At 55.1% G+C, this 18,680-nt stretch overlaps 1 protein-coding gene across 10 annotated transcripts in view; it reads left to right on the plus strand.

Moving 5' to 3' along the window:
- Positions 1 to 18,680, plus strand: part of GULP1 (GULP PTB domain containing engulfment adaptor 1) — a 154,569-nt gene that overhangs the window by 110,225 nt on the left and 25,664 nt on the right. For 8 of the 10 annotated variants that reach the window (XM_036320272.1, XM_036320265.1, XM_036320268.1 and 5 more), the window contains one exon: positions 17,453 to 17,524. The exons of the other annotated variants lie outside the window; for them this stretch is intronic. In XM_036320272.1, coding sequence (XP_036176165.1) covers positions 17,453 to 17,524 — 72 coding nt within the window. The remainder of the gene's footprint in view (positions 1 to 17,452; positions 17,525 to 18,680) is intronic. 10 annotated transcript variants of the gene reach the window in all.

Raw genomic sequence — 18,680 nt, forward strand, 5'->3', positions numbered from 1 at the left:
GGGCCCGTCCCGCGCTGATGTGGAGCCGCGGCCCAGCCTGGGACTCCCGTCGGCGGCCGCGGCTCCAGAGCAGCCGGCCCAGCAGCGGCGTGCGCGTGTTTCAGGGAAGCGTGGAACGCGTGAGGGCTCCACTGCATCCCTGTCCTTCCTTCCACGTGGTTAGCAAGGAGGCTCAGCTCATATCTCCGCACAGGAGCCGCTCGACAGCGACCTTCGGAGGAGCCGTCGCACTTTTCCGCTTAGAGCAGCGGTTCCCAACCTTCCTGCTGCCGCGGCCCTTAACCCAGTTCCTCACGTTGTGCTGACCCCCAACCAGAAACTTATTTCGTGGCTACTGCATACCTGTCATGTTGCTGCTGTTATGAATCGTCGTGTAAATATCTGACATGCAGGATGGATTTTCATTGTTACAGATTGAACATAATGAAAGCATCGTGATGAATCACAAAAACAATATGTCATTATATATGTGTTTTCCGATGGTCTTAGGCGACCCCTGTGAAAGGGTCGTTCAACCCCCAAAGGGGTCGCGGCCCACAGGTTCAGAACCGCTGCTCCAGAATGAGCCTACAGACCCGCACTTTAGCCCCGAGTGGCTCAGTGGTGAGGGTTGACCTATGAACCAGGAGGTCAGGGTTCGGTTCCCTGTCAGCACAGGCCCGGGTTGTGGGCTCGATCCCTGCGGGGGCGGGCGGGGGGGAGCGTGCAGGAGGCAGCCGGTCCATGATTCTCTCTCATCATTGGTGTTTCTATCTCTCTCACTCTCCCTTCCTCTCTGACGTCAATAGAAATACAATTTAAAAAGAGGGCGGGAGAGACCTGCGTTGGCGCACTGTCCTCGAGAAGCCGGGGCAGGTGGTTTTGGAGACACGGGCAGTGAAGCAATGGGATCCCCGGTCCTGACTCTTCTCACCAGCGGCGTCTGCTCCCTCCGCCCGTCTGGCGGGCAGCTGACAGGAGAGCAGCAGCGGGGGCTTTGGCTTCGGTCCTCTGCTCCCGCCGCGGGCAGCTAACGAGCGCCGAGCGCACCCAGGCGAGGCCTGCGGGCCGCAGGAGCTGCGGGGCGGGACAGTCCTCCCTGCGGTGCTGCCTGGACAAGCGCATCTGCCCTCTGCGGCCGCAGGTCTCAGGAGCACGGCTGTGCGGACCGAGCCCTCCCCGGGCAGCGGGCGCCTGGAGCTGCCCCGGGTGAGCTGGCAGCTGGCAGGCCCCTCGCAGCAGGGCTGTCTGTGTGTCCTTCTCTGATTCGCAGGACTTGATGGCATCAAGTTTATTTAGTCCTTTGTTCTGGTAAAGCCCTGCCTTCTCCACATCCTCACCCGCACACCCTGTCCTTCCAGCTGTTCTTCTCCTGAGTCACATCTTCTCATCGGCCCCTTGGGGGAGGGCCAGGCTGGCCACTGGCTGACCCGCTCCTGCGCCCGCTGCAGTCCCCGCCTCCCTGTTGCTCCCACCGTGTGTGACTTGTCAGGCACCTGTCTGTCTCCGTCCCTGTGTCCGTCCCCATCCCTGTGTCAGTCCCATCCCTATGTCAGTCCCCGTCCCTGTGTCAGTCCCCATCCCTATGTCCGTCTCCGTCCCTATTCAGTCCCCATCCCTATGTCAGTCCCATCCCTATGTCAGTCCTGTGCAGAGGCAATGCCGTGACAACTCTCTCTTTTAAAAATGTGTTTGTTTTCATTGATGTCAGAGAGGAAGGGAGAGGGAGAGAGAGAGAGAAACATCAGAGATGAGAGAGAATCATGGGTCGGCTGCCTCCTGCAGGCCCCACACTGGGGATCGAGCCCACAACCCGGGCCTGGGCCCTGACCGGGAATCGAGCCCTGCCCTCCTGGTTCCTAGGTTGACACTCAGCCACCAGCCAGGCTATACCAACTCTTCATAAACTGACCCACTTCGCTTACTCTTATGGCCCCCACTTTACAAATCAGGAAATCGCGGTTAGAGGAAGTGGATCCATGCCCATCGCTGCAGCTGATCAGGGGCGCCCAGACCCCAGCGTCTCAGAGCGCAAGCCCCCGCCTCCCGCCCCCCCACCAGGGCCGCACGCAGCCGCCACCGGCGTCGGACAGGAGCCCTTGGTCTCTCCGTGTCAGCAGAGGACGTCTCCCTTCGAGAACGCCCTGTTCTGTGAGGAAGGACGACCCCGTGTCCCCTGCTGATGGCTTCTGCTCTTCTGATGAGCAGTTTGTAGCAATTTACTCCTGAGAACTCGCCAGGACCGAAAAGAACAGGCGTCCTTTGTCACTGCCTCCTTCCAGAACGTGCCTGCCTCCAGGCCGTCCCCGCTCCCCCAGCCGACTGCAGACCCAACCTGGAGCTCCCCGTCCCCGCCTCCTGGGCACCGGGCTTGCCAGGGCCACACTCTCACTTGTAAACGCCCCTCTCCCCAGACACACAGTTCCCACAGCCCGATGCCAGGCACTCTGTTCAGCGCCCTAATGCATAGGGAGCCTCGGCCGGTGGGGAGGGGGTGGGAGCTGTGAGGAGGGGAGCTAGCAGGTCACACCGGCCAGGGGGAGGAGGGAGAGAGCCAGAGGGAGGAGGGAGAGAGGGGAGGGCACGTCTGATGCCCTGGCAGGAGGTGCTCCCTCAGCATCTAATTTGTCATGATCACATCATGGCTGTCAATGTGATTCTTCGTTTTTTAAATGTTTTTATTGATGTCAGAAAAGGAGAGGGAGAGAGAGATAGAAACATCAGTGATGAGAGAGAATCATGGATCGGCTGCCTCCTGCAGGCCCCTCACTGGGGTTCGAGCCCACAACCCGGGCCTGTGCGCTGACTGGAATCCAACCGTGACCTCCTGGTTCCTAGGTCGATGCTCAGCCCCTGAGCCACACCGGCCGGGCAGGGCCATTCCTAATGGGAGATTGTCTGTGCGTTTGGAACGCTCACTTTCTATTTTCTTAGAATTCGTTCTTGGGCCCGGGCTCAGTGCTAATAAAGACGCTCTTGCAGGTTTGTTGTTGGAGCCGCGGAAAATACCAGGGCACGTTCCTCATTAGGCGCCTGAGGTCAGGCCTGCGATTTCACTGGATGTGGAGATGGATGCTAATTCTCTTACTGAAGGCGCAGGCTGCCTGCCTTCGATTTGAAAATGAAAGGCACACTCCCCGCTGCTTCCATTGCCCCCGAATGAGGAGTTCTATTCACAAGCAGCCCCTCCAGGGCCTGGTGCACGTAGACGCATCTACATGTTAGAAACCCGCTCTACCCGTGACTGAGGGCTCTGACCCGCTAAGGCCCCGCGAGTCCCCAAGCGAGTCACGCGGCGTCATGTCTGTTTTGACGAGACTGTATGATATAAAGTTTTACTAACACATGTGCATGTAAGTTAATTCTCAGAAATCTACACGCACCTGTATCCTAACTCGCTGGATTTAAATGTATGTCAACATAGACTGAACAAAATAATTAAAACATTTAAAAATATTTATCATAATTTGCCCAACACCTTTCCCCCTGATAATCACCGCCGTGATCTGGAACTGCAGGGAATCTCAAAATAATGCGCGCAGCGCAGCAACAGGTCAGCGCGTCCGCCCTCCCCCCGTGCTGTGGCGGGAACGTCATGCTCTAACTTCCCACGGGAACCACGGGGAGGCTCCCGCAGGCGTGGCTCAGTGGTTGCGGGTCGACCTATGAACCCAGAGGTTCGATTCCCAGTCAGGGCACCTGCCCAAGGTTGCGGCCTCCATCCCCAGCAGGGGGCGTGCAGGAGGCAACTGACCAGTGATTCTCTCTCATTGATGTTTCTCTCTCCCTCTCCCTTCCTCTCTGAAGTCAATAAAAATATACTAAAATTAAAGAGAGAGAGAGAGAGCTCCCAAGGGAGCGTGTTGTCTGAAAGTGAAGCTGACAAGATGTCAGGATTCGTGTATTTCGGTTGGGAAACCTGACCCTGGAAACTCCAGGGCTCTCAGCGGCGTGAAGGGCAGCCGGAGGCGGGTCTGTCCCGAGGAGCCTGTGGACGGCAGGCGGGCCTGGCTTCTCCGTCCTCTGTGCCCTCGGTGCCCCCAGCGCGCGTCGCGCCCCCCAGCCCTCTCCTGGCTGAGTGAGCTACGTGTTTGCGTGACGGAGGTAAAGGCCGCTATTGGACAGGCCGCCGCGGAGGGCAGACTGCGAGCCAGGTTAGCCCCCGTCCTGTCTCATTCTGATGGGAAGCGATAGCTGTTTCTCCAAAGCACTTGAGAGTAACAGACGCCAACGGTGGGAATGAGGGGAGTCATGGCTGCGAAACTGGTTTTCAGAGTCATGGTTGTTCCAGAGGAAAGCGCAGGTCCCGCGGGCCCTTCAGATTCAGCGACCTGCCCCACCCCGGCCGGCGGAGCGCCGGAGGGACCGGGGCGTGTGAAGCCCATCGCACAGAGGAGACGCGTGGACTTATGTCACCTTGTCAGCATCAGCCAGAGCGGTCACTGACCCTCCTCCCGCGGCAGCCGCTGAGGAGCTGGCAGCCTGGGTGCTGCCCGCCTCTACTCTGTGGCCTTGATCGCCGCTCCAAACACCTCTGGGGACGGGGTGGGATCATCGTCACATCCTCAGATGAAAGCAGGGCTCTATATTCTGCAGAAGGAGCGACGCCTGGGTCCCGGGGCTCAAGGCCACTCCCCAGCAAACCCCCTTGTCCTCCCCCTTCTCCTCCCCTCTCCTCGGAGCCTGGCTGCTTCTCGCTCTGAAAACCCCGGCTCTTCTGCCGGCACAGACTCCCCTGCCTTTGCCAGCTTCCAGCACTTGCCCTGCGGTGGGTGTTTTCTCCTCCTGCTCTCCCTCCCCACAGCTTCCACCGGCCGGTGTCACCGTCCTTCCTCTCGGAACTCTCCCAGCCCCAAGTCTCATGCTAACAAACGGTGCCCTCACTCCTCCTCCCCCCCGCCCTCCCCCCCGCCCTCCCCACGCCACCCCTCACTCCTCCTCTCCCCCCCTGGTTTCACACATCGCATCCTGTATTTGCTGAGTTAGGGACAGATGTTCCAGCCTGGGTGTCCAGTAACCACTTGCCACTTAGGAGAAAGCAGGCTACTCGTTTCCTAACTCTTATGCACAGCGGATCTACCGCTTCCTTGGATGTGCTATGATTTTGACATTTATTCTAGACTAGAGGCCTGGTGCACAAATTCGTGGGGTCCCTCCACCTGGCCTGTGGGATCGGGTCGAAACCAGCTCTCTGACGTCCCCCATGGGGTCCCGAGTTGCGAGAGGGCGCAGGCCAGGCCGAGGGACCCATCGGTGCATGATGGGGCCAGGGAGGGATGCAGGAGGTTGGCCAGTTGGGGAGGGACCACAGGAGGGCTCCAGGGCATGTCTGACCCATCTCACTCAGTCCTGATGGGCGGGACCCCAGCAGCAAGCTAACCTACCAGTTGGAGCGTCTGCCCCCTGGTGGTCAGTGCATGTCCTAGCGAGCAGTTGAGCGGCCTTAGCATATCATTAGCATGTTACACTTTGGTTGAATGGATGCACGGAAACTTAGCATATTACGCTTTTATTATTATAGATGAGCACTGAAATGAGAGGCAGCTAAGTCTCCTGATGCTAAGCTATCGTGTTCTTGCCCATACTTCACTTACCCAGGCATTTTAGGGTCATTTATTGCTTTTATTTATTTATTTTTTATTTTATTTTATTTTTTTAATATATTTTATTGATTTTTACAGAGAGGAAGGGAGAGGGATAGAGAGTTAGAAACATCAATGAGAGGGAAGCATCGATCAGCTGCCTCCTGCACACCCCCTACTGGGGATGTGCCTGCAACCAAGGTACATGCCCTTGACCGGAATCGAACCCAGGACTCTTCAGTCCCCAGGCCGACGCTCTATCCAGTGAGCCAAACCGAATAGGGCTCATTTATTGCTTTTAAATGAAAATAAAATAATTTCAGGACTGAGTCAGTGTATGTATTTCTATTTAGCCCGATAGACAAGGAATTGCAATAGCATGTCACAGAATGCTTAAACAAGAAATAGGTTAAAAAATAAGTAGCTTACTTTCAACTTAGTCATGTTTATGATAACGTGTACGTGGGGAAAAGGTTTCTTTCAAATGCCAGTTCTGCAGTGTGAAAGTAACACGTGTAAATACCTGATATATTAATTAAACATATGAGGGTAAATAAAAGTGCATGTAGTTCTTTTTCAGAAAACTAATATACTGCAGCATAATCCTGTGTATGTGAAGGGGAGTGTTTTATATGACTTGGAATTATCGCCACTAATCGGGTTATTAAATTTTTAGACATGGTCCAATGAAACACAAAGATCTATGTTAATACCGGGATTAAAGCTTTCAAGTGGCAGCTGGAAAATACTCTCAGAAGCTGCCCAGGAATATGGAGAAATTTTTTTTTTAAAGGCCAAGGGAAAGCAAATAAAATCAGCAAATATGAGGGTTAAAATGAACTAATTACACGTTACAGTGAGGATGCAGTGGTACTGATTAGTGATGATTGCCAAGTGTTGGAAAAACACAAAAATAGATGTCTTTCAAAAGAAAGACAGCCCGGCCGGCCTGGCTCAGTGGCTGAGCATCGACCAATGAACCAGGAGGTCAGGGTTCGATTCCCGGTCAGGGCACATGACCGGGCTGCAGGCGCGATCCCATTGGGGGGCGTGCAGGAGGCAGCCGGTCCATGATTCTCTCTCATCATTGATGTTTCTCTCTCGCTATCCTTCTCCCTTCCTCTCTAAAAATAAATAGTTGTGTTTTTAGATAAAAAGACATGGAATTAAAAAAATAAGCCAACTCACTACCGTGAGGTGCGAAGCAGATGTACGGTGGCCTGCTGGTCGTGAGCAGGACGAGAGCTGTGATGCTGGGCATGGGAGAGCTGCTTGCTCTTACGAGCAGGGACTCAGCTCTCAGCTCGCGAGAGAAATCAGCGTGTGAGCTCCCTCAGATCCGGCTGCAAGGCAGGCCCTCCCTGGAGAGGATCCACTGGCTCCCCAAAGCCCAGCGGCCCCCTCCCAACCCCCCCATCCTCCGCAGCTCATTGCCAGGCTCCTGCCCCTGCGGGATGGTGGACGCCTCTGTGCTTCCCCGGCTGTCACTCAGCCAGGACACCAGCTTCCCAGCAGAGTCCCTAAGCCCCATCAGTGAACTACATAATTTCTACAAAATAAGAGACAAATGCAAGCCCTGGCCCTTGTTGAAGGTAATCGGTCACAAGCCCTGTGTTCCCAGCCAGGAACCAGCTCACCTGCAGCTCGTGGGAGCGTCTCGCGATGGCAGCAAGGGTTCTGTGATGGCAGCAAGTGTTCCGCGACGGCAGCAAGGGTTCCGCGATGGCAGCGAGGGTTCCGTGATGGCAGCGAGGGTTCCGCGATGGCGGTGAGGGTTCCGTGATGGCAGCGAGGGTTCCGCGATGGCGGTGAGGGTTCCGTGATGGGAGCAAGGGTTCTGTGATGGCAGCAAGGGTTCCGCGATGGCAGTGAGGGTTCCGTGATGGGAGCAAGGGTTCTGTGATGGCAGCAAGGGTTCCGCGATGGCAGTGAGGGTTCCGTGCCTGCCTGTGGCACTTCCCCTGCAGCCTCTGCTCACGCCCTCCTGCAGGGCAGGGACATTCACCTACATCTCACCAAAGAGAAAGCTGCTCTCTGAGGTGACATTCACGGCCGTATTGAGCGGCAGAGCCAGGATCCGGGCCCTGGGGCCTGGAAACCCCGTGGCAGGGCTCCACTCGGCCACTGCACAGAGACCTTTGATGGTTCTGTTCATGACTGTGTCCAAGACCCTGCCCAGTGCCTGGCACACAGTAGGTGTTCAGTGAGCATCTGGTGCAGTCTGCTCTCCTTGGGCACACAGTAGGTCTTCAGTAAACACCTGGTGCAGTCTGCTCTCCCTGGGCACAAAGTAGGTCTTCAGTGAGCACCTGGTGCAGTTTGCTCTCCCTGGGCACACAGTAGGTCTTCAGTAAACACCTGGTGCAGTCTGCTCTCCCTGGGCACACAGTAGGTCTTCAGTGAGCACCTGGTGCAGTCTGCTCTCCCTGGGCACACAGTAGGTCTTCAGTGAGCATCTGGTGCAGTCTGCTCTCCTTGGGCACACAGTAGGTCTTCAGTGAGCACCTGGTGCAGTTTGCTCTCCCTAGGCACACAGTAGTAGGTCTTCAGTAAACACCTGGTGCAGTCTGCTCTCTCTGGGCACGCAGTAGGTCTTCAGTGAGCACCTGGTGTAGTCTGCTCTCCCTAGGGGCACCTGCTGGGAAGGAGGGAAGAGCACACATCCACAGTCAGGCATTAAGCGCCTCAGCCTGTCCCAGATCTCGGGGTTTGTTAGTTTGTTCCTTTCTTGGCCTGTGCCTATCGGTGTGGGACTCTCTACCTCCAGGAGTAACCCCCGGGGACAGGATCCCCGCTCATGAGCGCCGTGGGCAGCGGCCTTCGCAGCATTACGGGCCAGATCAGTGACAGCGGGGCCGTGAAAGGCATAGACACGTTTGCGTCTCAGGGTCAGCAGCCCGCACTCCCGTCTCACTCAGAAGAGCGGTGCCCAACCCGAAAGGCAGGTCTCCCTCCCTTTGTGACGAAGCGAGGGCAGCAATGTGAGCAGGACAGCCTCTGCGTGTGACCCTCCCACGGACACTCACGTGCGAGGAGACGGCTGCTCCCAGCGGGGGAGGAGGACTTCGCCAAGTGGCTGAGCCAGGACACCTGCCGCGGCCGGGCTGCCCCTGGGAACCTGTCTCGCTGCGTGCGGCTGTTTAGGTTGTGCGCCAAGGAGGCTCTGGAGGAGTGGGATGGACGAGCCCGGGAGAAGCACACAGGCCCCCTGGTCACCGAGCAGGGGTAGCGGGGCACCGTGACCGGGTCAGAGATCTGGTCTGTTGGTTCACTGCTGGGTCCCTGGTGCCTAGAATTGTCCCTGACACCTAGTTGATGCACAATCAACACTTTTGAAACAGATCAGGATGCAGAAATAAAAATGATGAGGATGTACAATACGTATTTTTGAAGTGCATCAGGACACAGAGATAATGGTAGTGATGGTGGTGGAGGTGGTCAGTAATAATAAATTATAATACAGTGTCTCCGAGGGGAGGCACTGGAAATGCTATCGCCGGATCGGAGGGGTGTTTAAAGAATGTCCGCTCCCTCAGGGGAAGACATGAGGGGGGAGGAAGAGGGGGTTCGTGGTAATGGCGGCTTCTCCGTGGACAGAGGTCAGGGATACAGGCAGATTGAGGGCAATTACTTGCTTGAATTTGAAATCTGAAGTAGAACAATAGCAGTGGGCTGTGTTGCCCAAACCTTAAGTTGCATGAAAATTAAGAATAAGATACGGATGCGTATTGTCACCGTCATTCATTGTTTTGTAAAATACGGCGATCAAGGAAAGTGAAATCATTGGTAACAGTATTGAAAAGGAAAGGAAAGTGCATTTCACTTCATGGACAGTTATATTCCAGGACACGCAGAGTAAATAACACAAAACCACCAGGCGTAATAAGAGGATCTGGCACATGGGCTGAGTACAGGGTAAATGTTTTCTGTAGAGCAGTAACTTGTAAACAGATTACAAAAATCGTATTTACCCAAAACTGGAAAGCAGCGAGGTATCTGGTCAACAAGAGAAGTCCTTGGCCTCTCTGACAAAACAGTACAGATACTTGCTGGCACAGTATGTATAGATTTCCTGAAAAACTCTCCTGTCTCAAGCTTGATCTGATCACATTGCCATGAGAGTGGCAATTGGATTGAGTTACCGTGAGAAATGAGAAGACGTGTTGGCACGCAGCCACCGGAATGGGAGAGGAAGGTGCGCGTGTGCGAGTGCTGGTGAGGACTCCGCCGCCCGTGCTCCCATCCCAGTGGCCCCCCGAGGGCTTCCCCTTGCTCCCCTCCGCCCCCCCGCCCCCCCCCCCCAATCCATCCTGGGTGGGTTAGCCCTTCTGTGTGCTGGTTGTGACTATTTCGTCACTTCATCTCACCGTCTCAGCACGAATTCTGTGAGTGTCCCCTTGGTGCCAGCCACTGGCTGCTCTCCGTCTCACTCTCACCGAAACATGAGTTTGTCCCCATTTTGTGAATGAGGACACCGCGTCCGAGAGGTTCAGTGAGTAAAGGGAGTGCAGGTCACCGCGCTGTCCGGCCGCCTCACTGCTCTGACTCCCTTAGCTTTGAAGCCAGTGGTTCTCCACCTCCTGGCCCTTTAAATACAGGTCCTCATGCTGTGACCCAGCCATAACATTATTTTCGTTGCTACTTCATCACTGTCATGTTGCTACTGTGATGAATCATCATGGAAATATCTGATATGCAGGATGGTCTTAGGCGACCCCTGTGAAAGGGTCGTTCGGCTGCCAAAGGGGTCGCGACCCACAGGTTGAGAACCGCTGCTCTAAGCGCATCTCACCGCAGAGAGGATGTAAACCTCAGTTAGCCAAGCGAACGTGGCCTCGGTGAGCAGTACCCACCCGGTGTGGGTGCGACCTGGAATTCTGTTTCTGCCCCATTTACGGCAGCAACAGGGCCCTCCGTTCTGAAATCGGGAGAGCTGGGACCCGAGCCCTCGCTCGGCCACTAACCAGCTTCGTGACCTTGAGGAGCCTCTCACCTCCGGCCCTGGCTCCGCGTCTGAAAATAATGGGGTTTTAACGCAGCGTCTCCGCCGTCCACAGGCCTGTGGGTCTCTAATGAGAAGGCGGACGGTGCGGCCTGTCTGGCTAAGTTGGCGTTTGTTTATTATTGTAGTGTTTCTATTTATAGTAACATTGGGGGGGGGTGCCCTGCCTTCGTCCCGCTGTCTGACTCCTGGGACGGAAGGAGGCCTGGCTGCTGCGGGGCCTCGGGCAGGATGGCTGCTGCCTCTCTGTGACCCTGCGACTCAGCTGTGTCAGGGAGGCCTTGCTGACGGGCGGGCCACGAGCAGTTTCTTGCTGGTAGCAAGTCGCTTTGTTTTGGCTTAAACGTTCAAGTCTTATTGTAAAAGCAAGAGCCTCTCTATAATAATAAAAGCGTAATATGCAGTCGACCGAACGACCGTCCAGACGACCACGCTATGACACCCACTGGTGCCAGGCCAGCCACGGCAGGTGCGATGCGATGGGTCGGGGTCCTGGCCATCATCCCAGGATCGCCCCACAGAGGGAGGCCCAGGCCACTGGCCGGTGGGGTGACCAACTGGGGGGGCTCCATCATCACCCCAAAGAGGCAGGCCCAGGCCACCGACCAGCAGGCTGTGGCGGGTGGGCGGGGCCTCCCTCTGTGGGGGCGATCCATTACGGGGCCCCTGGACTGTGAGAGGGCTCAGGTCAGGCTGAGGGACCCCCCGCCCCCAACAAGTGCACAAACTTTGTGCACCGGGCCTCTAGTTAATATAATACACCCAGCCTTAGCCGGTTGGCTCAGTGGATAGAGCATCGGCCTGTCGACTGAAGGGTCCCGGGTTCGATTCCAGTCATGGGGCACGTACCTCAGTTGCAGGACCCATCCCCAGCCCAACCAGGGGCAGATGTGTGAGGCAACCAATTGATGTGTCTCTCTCACATGGATGTTTCTCTCTCCCCCTCCCTTCCACTCTCTCTAAGAAATAAATAAAATAATAATAATGCACTCCCTAGTCATGTAACATAAGAACAGGTGACACTGAATACAAAGTTACTCTCATAAAATGGGAAACGTAAACATCCGATCAGATGTGGAATGCGGGCTTCTCAATGCTGAGCCCAGCATCGCTTTTCTTCTCTGTCGGAATTTCCTGGCCTTCCTCTCAGGGTAACCTTCGGAGTGTCTGGTTTCGCATTTAACGTGTGACTGTCCTTTTTGGTGGATCTACTTTAATTACTTTTTCCAGGATTCTGGTTTTGGCAATTAAGTAATCGGTTTAAAGCTGACTGGTCCTGCCCATTCTTTAGGAATCGCCTGTTACAATGTGCCTTTGAAAATTGGTTTTCCCTGTATTGCTTGGCACCGTGGCCTCACCAGTCCACCGGAGACTCCAGATTAAATGGTCTGACTCACCCCATACGGCTTGTCCCCTGGTGCAGCGGAGAAGCTAGAAGGTTTAAAACTTTTTCTTTTGTTTACACTTGCCGTCAAGTGAGTGCCAAGGGCACTCGCCCATCCTATTTAAGGCTCTGCAACCTTGTTCACAAAGAAGGAGACATTGTCTGTTATTTATTTTTTCTAAGATTAGAATCCCTGTTGGTCATTATGCCACCGATAGTTGTTCACACTGGATGCTGGACAAAACTTGTGTGTGGTAAAAAGTAGACATTATCCTCCCTTAATATTTAAAAAATTATGTAGAAAAAAATATATTATCTACATAAAATCGGTACACGTTGAATTATATACAAACAGAAGATGTACTCTTTATTTCTGTTATAAATTAACTTCCTCGTATGGTAAATAGTGCCAGACTGCGTAGCAGTTAGGTCTGGTAACTCTTTAGTCACTTACTTTAGTGGATATTAAAGAAGTAACAGCCTCCATTTCTCACGGTGACGGAGGAGCCAGCCAGGCAGTATAACGGGCCCGTGTGACGGCCCACACTGCCCTCTGCTGGCGAAGGAGCCAGCCAGGCGGCGACTAGCCTTGACTGATGAGGGGAAAAGGCAGTTTCAGATTCAGGCGGACGCCTCCAGCTGTAACTCGGGCTCCCCCAAAGCGCTTGTGTGCGGGACACGATAACAGACACGGACTCAATGAGGACAGGCATCACCAGAGACTCGTCTTTTAAAAGCCTGTACCATTTTAAGTAATTGAAAATAGCTGTGGAAATTTCGGAAAATATTAAGCTGAATATGAACTGTCTTAATAGCATTTTTTAAATGTGTCTTTATTGTTGAAAGTATTACAGATGACTTCCCCCTCCCCCCATGACCCCTCCACCTCTTCATAGCGTCTTAAGCCAAGTCTGCCCGTATTCCGCGAGTCAGAGGGTCGGGCGGCTCTCGGTGTGTTCGGTGCTGACAGACGGCAGCCCCGGTCCTCCCTGTGCGCTGAGCGGCTGGGTGTCTGCACGAACACGGAACAAGCTTTCACAGCGTCGGCAGTGTCCTCTGACCTGTCGGAGTCTTTGTAGAAGATTCAAAGAAGGCGTTTCATCATTTGTAACATTTATTTGAAATACATGCCCTGTTGTCACATAGTTCAGTGCGTCTTCTTGCTTGTCATAGTCTAACACATTCTAAATAAATGCCCCCTTTGTACTATATCTTCTTTCCTGTCCACATTGTCAGGAATGGAACCGTGACCTCCTGGTTCATAGGTCGATGCTCAACCCCTGAGCCAGCTGGGCCCACTTCTCAGTTTGAAGTTGTTTGCATTTAGGGCAGCTGACGTCACAGAGGAGTGCGTTAGGGTGAGCGCTGCCGGTGTCCCTGTGGCTGTGCCCACCTCCCAGGGCTCCTCCGTGTCCCGCGGCTCAGGGGCCTCATGACAGCGGGCGTGACGGCGACTGTGCGGGCCCCGAGGCAGCAGGACGGCCATGGAGGAGGCCCCGGCCCCTCATCCCACGCGGGCCTGTCTGCACAGCGTCCCCTGGCTCCGGAGTTTCTGCCCAGCATGGGCGCCCTCCTGCAGGTGTTCCCGGGCCCTCACAGTCCGTTAGGGACACGCCAGTCCTTCCGCCGTGAAGAGCCCCTTGCCGGTGAGAGCCTCCGGCCTCGCTGGTGCTGTGAGCTCCAGCCGCCCACCCCCGCGGGAGAAGCTCAGGGAGAAGGTCAGACGCCGAGGGCAGGAGCGCACCCGGCCTGGCTCGCAACTACATGGCCCCTTGGTGCCAACCTTCCTTCACTTGAACCCTTTCTCCTTCCTGGATGGTCCAAACAGCACCTGCCTACCTTCCTCGCCCCCTCCCCTCCCTCCTTCCCTTTCTCCTTGCCTTCCTCCCTCCCTTCCTTCCTTTTTTCTTTCTCTCCCTCTCTCTTTTTTCTTTCTTAAATATATTTTTATTGATCTCAGAGAGGAAAGAAGAAGGAGGGAGAGATCGAAACATCAGTGGTGAGAGAGAATCATGGATTGGTGGCCTCCTGCACACCTTGCACTGGGGATCGAACCCACAACCTGGGCCTGTGCCCTGACCGGGAATCCAACCGTGACGTCCTGGTTCATGGGTCGATGCTCAGCACTGAGCCCCACCGGCCGGGCTAAAACAGGACTTTCCCACCTGACGCACACCCTGGGGAGCTGGGAAACACACAGGGATGCCCTGGTACGACCCACCAATGGCGCTAGGCGCCTGGGCCCTGGGCTGAGGTCACAGCCCCGAGTGCTTCTGTCCTGCAGCAGACAGGTCAGGTCAGTACCGGGTCTGAAGCAGAAGTCACGGGCGTGGGTGCTCGGTGGGGAGCAGGCCTCCCACATCTGAGCCGCGGGTCCTCCGTTCCTTCCTGACAGCAAGTTCCCCACGCGTTCTGGTCCCTGTAGGCCAGCCCCGGAGGCGAGGATGGATGCTGACGTAGGGAGGATGAATGCGAGGATGAGTGCTGGCGTGGCGAGGAGGAGTGCTGACGTGGCGAGGAGGAGTGCTGACGTGGCGAGGAGGAGTGCTGACGTGGCGAGGGCGAGTGCTGGTGTGGCGAGGATGAGTGCTGGCGTGGCGAGGAGGAGTGCTGACGTGGCGAGGGCGAGTGCTGCCGTGGCGAGGAGGAGTGCTGACGTGGCGAGGAGGAGTGCTGACGTGGCGAGGGCGAGTGCTGACGTGGCGAGGATGAGTGCTGGCGTGGCGAGGAGGAGTGCTGACGTGGCGAGGGCGAGTGCTGGTGTGGCGAGGAGGAGTGCTGGCGTGGCGAGGAGGAGTGCTGACGTGGCGAGGAGGAGTGCTGGCGTGGCGAGGGCGAGTGCTGGCGTGGCGAGGATGAGTGCTGTCGTGGCGAGGAGGAGTGCTGACGTGGCGAGGAGGAGTGCTGACGTGGCGAGGAGGAGTGCTGGCGTGGCGAGGGCGAGTGCTGGCGTGGCGAGGAGGAGTGCTGACGTGGCGAGGAGGAGTGCTGACGTGGCGAGGAGGAGTGCTGGCGTGGCGAGGGCGAGTGCTGGCGTGGCGAGGATGAGTGCTGGCGTGGCGAGGAGGAGTGCTGACGTGGCGAGGGCGAGTGCTGGCGTGGCGAGGAGGAGTGCTGGCGTGGCGAGGGCGAGTGCTGACGTGGCGAGGGCGAGTGCTGACGTGGCGAGGACGAGTGCTGGCGTGGCGAGGGCGAGTGCTGGCGTGGCGAGGAGGAGTGCTGGTGTGGCGAGGAGGAGTGCTGACGTGGCGAGGGCGAGTGCTGACGTGGCGAGGGCGGGTGCTGCCGTGGCGAGGATGAGTGCTGACGTGGCGAGGACGGGTGCTGACGTGGCGAGGGCGGGTGCTGCCGTGGCGAGGGCGGGTGCTGACGTGGCGAGGGCGGGTGCTGGCGTGGCGAGGGCGAGTGCTGGCGTGGCGAGGAGGAGTGCTGACGTGGCGAGGAGGAATGCTGACGTGGCGAGGGCGGGTGCTGACGTGGCGAGGGCGGGTGCTGCCGTGGCGAGGATGAGTGCTGACGTGGCGAGGACGGGTGCTGACGTGGCGAGGGCGGGTGCTGCCGTGGCGAGGGCGGGTGCTGACGTGGCGAGGAGGAGTGCTGACGTGGCGAGGGCGGGTGCTGGCGTGGCGAGGGCGGGTGCTGGCGTGGCGAGGGCGAGTGCTGGCGTGGCGAGGGCGAGTGCGGGCGTGGCGAGGGCGAGTGCGGGCGTGGCGTGGCGAGGGCGAGTGCTGGCGTGGCGAGGGCGAGTGCTGGCGTGGCGAGGGCGAGTGCTGGCGTGGCGAGGGCGAGTGCTGGCGTGGCGAGGGGGAGTGCTGATGTGGCGAGGGCGAGTGCTGGCGTGGCGAGGGCGAGTGCTGGTGTGGCGAGGGCGAGTGCTGACGTAGCCGGGGCCCGACGCAGTGGCGCGCCTGCTGCTCCTGTCTCGCTGGCTGTCCCTGTGTCCGAGCTGCCCCTTGGGCGGGAGTGCAGAGACCCTGCGAGCTTGATGAGCACCGCCCCGCCCTGCCCCGCACCTGCATCCCCGTTGTAACCTGCTCCCCGTGTTCCCAGGCGGGCGAGGCAGGGAGCCCGTTGAAAACCCGGAGTCTGCTTTCCCTAGCCGTCACTTATTTCATGAAGGACGGGAGGAGTCAGTGCGATTTGAAAAGACACTGTGACGTTACCTATGTGTTCCCTTCGCTCCCTGGGCTGAGTCACAGAAAGGGGCGTGCTCAGCCACGAAAAGAACAACAAGCCGTAGGATGTCACTCCTGTGAGGAATAGAAAACAAAAAGCAATGAATAAACTAACAAAGCAAACAAAACACACTCAAAGGTACAGGCAACAGAGAGAGGCTACGGAGGGGAGAGAGGTGGAGGGAGGCGAGTGGGCAAGGGGCCAGGCGTGTGGAGACAGGAGGCTGGCCGTCTGTGGGGCCAGAACAGAGCACACGGATGTCAGCGATAACCTTGTACACCTGACATTGTGCAATGCTAGCAACTCATGTTACCCCAACACAATTAAACTTAAAAATGGGGGGGAGGGAGTGGTACTTAATCATTTTATGTGAAGCGTGCGCACGCACACACACACACGTGTACACATACACACTTATTGATATGAGAAGTGACGAATTCATGACTCACGTTGGGGTATACTAGTAATTGGTAGTATGTCACAAAAAACGTCTTTGGGGAATTACATACACTTAATTAATTTAATAATTATTTGCTATTTATATAGAAATATTTTATAGAAGAAAATACTCATATTTCAATTTGACTTGGTCTTCAACATATTATGATATCGGACTTTTGTTTCGGAGGTATTAATTCTCTCCAGGATAGAAGATTTTATGAAACTTTTTTTTTGATAGATCAAGTTGTTTTGTGTGTTGTTGTTGTCTTAAATTTATCTTTATTGTTGAAAGTATTACAGATGTTTTAACTAAAAACCCTTCAGGTATATTTGAAAATAGAGTAAAATTGCAGATCATCTATGTTTTATTTTTTAAAATACATTTTTATTGACTTTGGAGAGAAAGGGAAAAGGAGAGAGAGGTAGAAACATCAATGATGAGAGATAATCAATGATTGGCTGCCTCCTGCACGTCCCACACTGGAGATCAAGCCTGCAGCCCGGGCCTGTGCCCTGACCGGGAATTGAACCGGGACCTCCTAACTGATAGGCCAATGCTCAACCACTGAGCAACACTGGCCAGGCTGTATGTTTTATTTATTTATTTTTAATGTAGTTTGGCTTGTAGCTTTGGTGGATGGTAGGTATTGGGTATTTTAAAAGTTTGTATTTTAAAAGGTAGATGAGTTTTATTAATTAAATAGTAAGAATTTATGTGATCAAATCATATATTGACATTTTCATAGAATTTAAAAGAATGTGCATGACTTTTCCGTGTAGTGGGATTTGGGTTTGCATGAACCCGCATCCATCTATTGTGCCAGGTTTAGTCCTAGTGGTGTGACACCAGGCGATGGTACAGCCTGTCTCACCGATGGCCTCTCTTAGTTTCTTGGCAGCACGGAGGTGGAGCAGCCCAAAGGCACCGAGGTCGTGCGGGACGCTGTGAGGAAGCTGAAGGTAGGCGAGCCCCGTGTCCCTCTCCCCCCGACACACCCCCCCCAACTGCTGGTGTGCTGATCCAGTTTAAGTCATCATCAGACTGATGGGAATACCTTGGTGGTAGAAATGGCTTCCCCTGTTAAAAATGGACACTTGAATAAATATCACCAGATTAAGGAAAAATGCTTCATAATAAGTGTGAACACATAATTATTCGTTTTCAGTATGGCACACGTCATAGTTTTCTAAGTGCAGTTGCTCATACTTAACAACGGAAAGGCAGTATTCCACAAGTTTGGCTTCACTAGCTTGCCTTTACCTGGCCTGGGCCACATGCTCTAACCCAGCTGCTACTGATGTAACAACTGTTTAATAGTTAGACTGTCAGCCCGGCCTGCATGGCTCAGTGGTTGAGCATCAACCCATGAATCGGTTTGTGGGCCCGATCCCCAGTGAGGGGCGTGCAGGGGGCAGCCGATCCATGATTCTCTCTCATCACTGATGTTTCCCTCTCTCTCCCTCTCCCTTCCTCTCTGATGAAAACTCAGTTCTACTCTCTTAGCAACTTTCAGATACGCAGTCCTAGAGGCCCGATGCACGCAATTTGTGCAAGGGGCTTGGCCCTCACAGCTGCGGCAGCTGCCCTTGTCCCTCGCAGCCCCGGCTTCGTCCGGAAGGTCGTTCGGCTGTCCGGTCTAATGAGCATATTACACTTTTATCAGTATAGATTATGAACTTACACCCGGGACTTACCTGATTGTGTACCTGCAGTTTGCACCTCTGTGCTCCCTTTAGCCATTGCCCACGCCCGCCCCTGCCTCTCAGCCCGCGGTCTGTGGGCTATTTTTGTTTTGGATTCTGCATATGAGACCGTGTGATACTCGTCGTTTGCTGCCTGACTTGGTTCACTTCGCATAATGCCCTCAAGGTCCACCCATGTCTCACATGGCAAGATGTCCCTTTTTTATAAAAGGCTGAGTAATATTCACACATATGTCACATCTTCTTTACCTATTCATTCATCAGTGGACACTTCATTGCTTCCCTCAGACTTCTCATCTCTATCTTACTAAGAAAATCTAACATCCCACTAAACCACAGGCCCTCGGATAACATCTTTCATTCAATGTTGTTTTTAAAATATATATTTTTATTGATTTCGGAGAGGAAGGGA

The sequence above is a fragment of the Myotis myotis genome, unplaced genomic scaffold (genome assembly GCF_014108235.1).
Source record: "Myotis myotis isolate mMyoMyo1 unplaced genomic scaffold, mMyoMyo1.p scaffold_m19_p_8, whole genome shotgun sequence".
NCBI classification, from domain to species: domain Eukaryota; kingdom Metazoa; phylum Chordata; class Mammalia; order Chiroptera; family Vespertilionidae; genus Myotis; species Myotis myotis.